This window comes from Pristis pectinata, chromosome 10, assembly GCF_009764475.1.
Source record: "Pristis pectinata isolate sPriPec2 chromosome 10, sPriPec2.1.pri, whole genome shotgun sequence".
NCBI lineage: Eukaryota > Metazoa > Chordata > Chondrichthyes > Rhinopristiformes > Pristidae > Pristis > Pristis pectinata.
The window spans coordinates 83,596,718-83,603,318 of NC_067414.1; the positions used below are offsets into that span (position 1 = coordinate 83,596,718).

Sequence of the window (6,601 nt, forward strand, 5' to 3'; positions counted from 1 at the left end):
ACTGCAAATAAAGTCACCAAATGGAAGCTGCAACATGCTGACTGAAAGTCTGTATTATAATGTGCTTCTGTTTTTAAATTGTAGCCCCTTGGAGCAAGTGACTACCTGGAGATTGCTAAGCATTTCGACACCGTGTTCATCAGGAACATACCCATGCTGACTTTAGCAAAGAAGACTCAAGCACGGCGCTTCATCACTCTTATTGATACCTTTTATGATCATAAGGTTGGATTTCATTAGATGTTGCTCGAAGTACTTTTGGTGAAACACCGTGATTATCTGGATCTTTGCTTTTACAACCATGAGCAAGATTTTATCTTGATATAAAGTGCAAGAGAATGATGAAGGATGTAAATTTGAAGATGTAACACATCCATTTAGGCTAGTAGTAAACTATCATTTTCAAAGTTTGCTTTTAAAGTTAACTCTGCATTTCCAAGTGTTAAGGAATGTAATTGCCCAGACTTCTATTACCCAGATTCTGTTAAAGCATTATTAGGTTGTGATTAAGAAATTTCCTGTCTTTTTCCTCTTGGCTTGATCTCGGGCAGCTGCTCTGTGCATCACCTTTCCAGCCCTGCTCCTAATCCTGACCTACTGTTACCTCCAGGGAATCCATGTGGAATTTGGTTAATGATATGGAATTATAACAAAAAAAAACTATTCATTAGTAATAATAACCCCACAAAACTACTGAGTTGGCATAAAAACCCATCTGGTTCACCTCAGGGGAGGAAATCTTCCATCTTTATCCTGTCTGGCCTACTTGTGACTGCAGAATGACCCACCAAAGTGGATGACACTTACATGGCCTCCAGAATAATCCAGCAGGCTACTCAGTTCCAGGGCAATCAGGATTGGGCAATAAATGCTGGTCTAGGTAATGAAAGTGAACCATGAATTCCCCATGGGAAAAAATACTTATGGAAAATGGCACATTGACTTGTAATTATCAATCAGGCACTGGGGAATATTTTGAATGTTGTAAATCTGTTTTTTTTAAATCAAGTGAAAGCCTTCTGGTTCTATTGAGTTGTAAAACAAGGTTTTAATTCCTTGCATTCTTAAAGGTCAGGGTGATTTGCTTAGCTGCAATGCCATTGGAGAATATATTTGTTCAAAAGGATCATGACAGTCACGAGGATGATGCCAGAGTGTTTATAGACGACCTAGGATTGAATCACGTGAGTAGTGTGGTTTATAGTTTTCCCTTTCTAAAATGTTGAAGCATCTCTGCTCGGGTGACATCATGAACTAGCAGCTTGGAATCTACTGATCCCCATCTGTTTGCATAAATTTTGGATGAAACCTGCAGCCAAGCTACTGCGTAAGAGTTTCATTAGGTTGCAAATTCCGCTTATTAATCATCACTGGATTCCCAGTAAAGAATGGTGGTGGTCATCTCATACAATAGACTTTAGATATTGATTCATTGTTTTAAATCAATTTATTCATTATTTCAATACTCATTTTCATAATTTTGATTACAGTTTATACTTTATCAAACTTTTCAATAAGGCCCACGCAATAAGCTACTGTATGATGTAGAGAAACTTAATAATGTTTACTATTGAAACCATTAGAATAAGAAAGGAAATCAGGTGAATAATTTGTCTTAGGAACAGGAACTGAAAAGCACAGTTGTTTTTAAGAATGTCAGAAAGTATGTAGTGGGGTTCCCTAAGAGTCAGGACTAGGAACACTGCTTTTCTTCATCTGTGTTAACAATTTGTGCAACATTTGAGCATGTGGTAATCAATAAGGAGCACAGTGATAGACTTCACAGAGGAATAAACTGGATGGTGATATTGGCGAATATATGATATTTAAATTTTAGGCTTAGAATGTGGTGATACGTTTTGGTTGGAAGAATGAGGAATAAAAGGTGCCATTCTAAAGTGGGTGCAAGCAGAGTTATTCTCAATCATGTCGTCAGTGCTTCTTTCTGTCTGCTCCCCATTGGTACTGCAGACACTAATGACTTGTCTGGTGTCTGCCCAGTTTTCAAGACGACATTGTAACTATGGACTATTCAACTGGATTTGGTGCTCTCTTCTCAGAGAAATCTTGATGAAATTTTGGTGCATGCCAGGTACCATCTGTGGGTACCTGGCATGCACCAAAATTATAGTGCCATTATGGCCTATAAACAAATGTTACAGATGTATCCATTCAGTCAATGTGTTTAGAAAGAAAAGGCATTAAATTAAGGTCCCGTGTGACTATTCAGATCTGAAGATGTTATTGAAAGAGCAGAGAGTTCTCCTCATGTCCAAGGGAACAACATCCTAATTGCTACTGTTCAGTCCATTGGCATTAGCATGTTATCAACAGTGAAAGTAATCAGTATTGCAATAAACTGACTGCATATTAAGTGCATCCCATCCTGATAGCATGAAAATAGATTTTCACCCACTTTTGTAATTTTCTTCTAACACACAGAAGGTAGAAGACCTTTCCATTTTTTCTGGAGCGGAAGAAATATTTGCATTTCAGCGCACGGTCTCCCGGCTCACGGAAATGCAAACTGAACAGTACTGGAATGAAGGAGACCGGAGGAAGAAGTGACCGAGTGAATGTAAAACTTAATTGAAAATCCACAAAGTGCAATGAACAATGGATCAAATTTTAGTTTAATGCAAGGACTGAGATGAACATGACGAAGTATAAGTGTACTCCCATTTTTTCAACACTTCATTAACAGGACCATTTGATGTACTTCCACACAACATTTTCAAAAATTTGCTGGGCCTAAACTAATGTGTAGTTGTCTTTTGTTTTTAACTTAGAGGACAGTTTCCTTTTGTATTGCTTTTTGTGGTTTATCACCCAGTTATCTTTCCTTGATTAATTGTCTCTTCTGTTCTGCACCGATTTACTTTGGTAGGGTTTCCATGTTACGGAATTTGTCCTTTTTCTTAGACTGCTCCAAAAAATAATGAAATAAAATCACAGATCAAGAAAAAGCATATAACTCCATCCAACTCACTCCATCCACAGTAATCTCTCACTGTGATTTGTTCTCGTTAACGCTATGTCCTCAGGGAAAATTTTAAGTATTTATGTATATTTAAGCTCTTAAGAATAAATGTATTGTACCTCAAGAAACTTTGTTATTCTTTTTAGTGGGTGACATATTCAATTATTTAGAGTCAGAGTTATACAACACAGACACAGACCCTTCAGCCTAACTCGTCCGTGCTGACCAAGATGCCAATCTAAGCTAGTCCTATTTGCCTACATTTGGCCCATATCCCTCTAAATTTTTAACATCCATGTACCTGTCCAAATGTCTTTTAAATGTTGTTATTCTGCCTTTCTCAACTACTTCCTCTGACAGTTCTTTCCATATATGGACTACCCCATGCACGAAGAAATTGTCGCTCAGGTCAGTTTTAAATCTTTCCCCTCTCACCTTATTTATCCCTCATAGGTTAAACAGTTAACTGACAGTGTGACATACAAAACCATAAATTTTGTACATGCTCAGGCAGAGGATGACTGAAGAATCTCATCACCTAAAGAGTGAGGCCCAAGTCACACCTGATTTTGGGACTTTAAGTTTATCACTCTCTATCTAGCAGGCTTGCCGATAAAAGCTGGATGGAAGTTTGTTCCTCTGGAATAACAACATCTTTCAGGTAAGTGATGTAAGTGATCTCTCAGGAAGAGAAACAATGCCAGAAAGGAATTGTGGCGTTGCTGGATGGAAGTTGGTAGCTGTGGTGATTGGTTATCACTGAAGGAGGAAAAGGCAATCAGAAGCAGCCGACATTCTTTAAACATTTAGGAGGAGTACTGCTACTCCTCAAAGGCCCAAGTTGGATTAGTATATTTTAAAGTCTCCTCTTCAAAACTATGTCACAGAACCATCAGTTAGGCAACATTTAGCCCTGGTTTTCCCTAGACACGTGGGGGATGTGTGTGGGAGCGCAGGAGGAGACAGAAAGGAAGCAATGTTACTGTTTCCAGTTTCAAGTTTTGGCAGAAAACTCCTATTTTTCACTTTTTGGCCTTTGAGAGTGGGACACTTACAGTGTTGACAATGTTAATAAGACATATTCAAGGCTTAAGAGACCAAGTAGCACCTGACAAACAGGTGCTGTGTGGCAGATTTCCTGAAGAAACACCTCCTTTGACTGGCAATCACATGTGCCTTGGCAGAGTATTGTGTACCCAGAGAAAGTGAGCTGTTGGTAGCAAGAGCATAACATAGAAACAAACTGCCCCTCGCACGGGGCCAATTGATAACTGGCATGGAGAATTCCTAGGGATAATTTTTAACTGTGGATTTTTTTCATTTCTAAGTGAGCAGGAACAGCTGGACTTGACAATGTGGATTTAAAACATGAAAGGAATAATAGCAGAAAACCACTGCCTTCACAATAAGGAATTTATCTGTAAATTACTAGATACTTAATTATGTACATATTATGCACGTCAGAAGCCAGAATAGACCAACTTGGCCCATCAAGTCCACGGTAATAAGAAAAAGGCTGATCTAATTGTATATTCCCATCTACCCGTGGTAACCTTTCACCCCTTTGCTTATCAATTACATAAAATTATTCAGACTCTGCTTCCACCACTCTTTGAGATACAGAGAATCAGATTTTTTTTAAACGTCTCCATCTTAAATGGGTGACCCCTTGTTCTAGATTCTCCCACAAAAGGAAACATTGTCTTCATATCCATCCTGTCAAAAGTTGTCAGGATCTTGTATGTTCTGTCAAGTTCTCACCAGTGGATACAGCCTAGTCTGTCCAGCCTCTCCTCAGACAACCCAGCCATTCCAGGTTTTAGTCTAGTAAACCTCTCAACTGCTTACAACACATTAACATCTTACCTTAAATAAGGTGACCATGACCTCCCTAATTTTATATTCAATCCCCTAGCAATTAACAATAATATTCTGTTAGCTTGCTAATTAATTATTGTACCTCCATACTAGCCTTTGGTAAATCATGCACCAGGACACCCAGATCCCTCCATCTCAGAGCTCTGCAATCTCTCGCTATTTAGATAGAACCTTTTTTCCCTGCCAAACTACATAGTTTCATGTTTCCCACATTATACTCCATTTGACAAATTTTTGCCTGCTAACTTAGCCTATCTCTATCCCTTTGTAGTCTTGTTATGTCCTCTTCACAATTTATTCACCTGCCTGCCTTTCCATCATTAGCAAATTTAGCAACTATACAAGTCATTAATGCAAATTGTTGAAAGGTTGAGGTCCCAGCTCCTATCTCTGTGACACACCACTCATTACAACTTGGCAACCAGAAAAAAATCCTCTTGCCAAGTTGTTATGAGTGGTGTGTCACAGTCATTAATATTGCCTGCCTATCTCAGTCATGAATGTATTCATTCCACAGTTCTCTGGGCTGGACAATTCCAGAGGTTAATGATCCTTTGAAAGAAGAAATTCCCCCTCATCTCCTCTGAAATTATGCCTCCTAGTTCCAGAACCCTGCACTCAGGGGAACATCAACTCAGCCTCCACTCTGTTAATCCCCTCAGAATCTGATATACTTCAATAAGATCACCTTTCCTTTTTCTATACTCAATCAGTATAGCCAAACCTGCACAACCTTTCTTCACACATCAGTCCGTTCATCCCATGAATTACCCGAGTGAACCTTCTCAGTACGACCTCTGATGCAAGTATATCCTTTAATAATGAAAAGCAAAACTGTATGCAATATTCCAGGTGTGGTCTTACCAGTGTCCTGTAAAATACGTCAAAACTTCCCTAATTTTATTCTCCATACAATAAAGGCCATTAGTTTAACCAATTACTTGCTGTACCTGAATGCTGTCTTTATGTATTTTGTGCTTGGGGACTTCCAAATCCTTTTGTACTGCAGCAATTAAATATATTTTTTTCATTCTTCAATCAAAAGTGGATAACCCCACATTTTCATAGTGTTCTATAACCACATCTCTTCTCTAACCATTACCCTTATTCCTTCCCTAGCTCTGTCCGTAGCTGTCATCTTCTAATCCTTAGCCTTCATGTTTACGAGGATCTGCTTTGCCTTTTCAGGTTATTCTCTGATTGCACTGAGGTATCCTTTACCCTAACACATGACAGACAATATTCACTCCTGAACTCATTGATAATCCTGTCCTGTCAATCACCATGATTAGCCTTCTGACCAGTCTCCCTGTCATCCTTGACTTGACTTGATTCATCCTTGACTTGTTGTGGTTGGATAGGACCAATGTCCATGTTGCTACCTGTGGAAGTCTGGGACATTTCCACTGTCCACAAAATTTGTCACGATGCAAAAAAAAAACAAGCTAGTGGAGGAACTTGGGGGATCAGGCAGTAATCTGTGGAGGCAAAGGGATAGTCAATATTTCAAGTCAAGACCCTGCATCAGGACAGAGTGTAGAGGGGAGATAGCCATAATAAAGAGGTGATGGGGAGGGGCGAGACAGAGGCTGGCAGGTGATAGTGGAACCAGGTGAGGAGGGAGATGATGGGCAGATGGAGCCAGGGGAGGGAGGAGGAGGGGTGGGGTTGGGAGATTACATCGTGCATTCCTGCATTGCCAACTCCAATTGTTGCCTTTAATTCACCTGTAGAGATAAAAAC

At 39.4% G+C, this 6,601-nt stretch overlaps 1 protein-coding gene across 2 annotated transcripts in view; it reads left to right on the forward strand.

The window, feature by feature from the left end:
* Window positions 1-3,051, forward strand: part of afg1lb (AFG1 like ATPase b) — a 98,390-nt gene extending 95,339 nt beyond the window's left edge. Inside the window, exons 11-13 of one of the 2 annotated variants that reach the window (XM_052024711.1) lie at window positions 85-225; window positions 1,071-1,184; window positions 2,443-3,051. In XM_052024711.1, the coding sequence (XP_051880671.1) occupies window positions 85-225; window positions 1,071-1,184; window positions 2,443-2,568 (381 nt within the window). In that variant the 3' untranslated portion in view covers window positions 2,569-3,051. Of the gene's footprint in view, window positions 1-84; window positions 226-1,070; window positions 1,185-2,442 lie in introns of those variants that run through there. The other variant, XM_052024713.1, reaches the window with a different exon arrangement.
* Window positions 3,052-6,601: the final 3,550 nt, after the last annotated feature.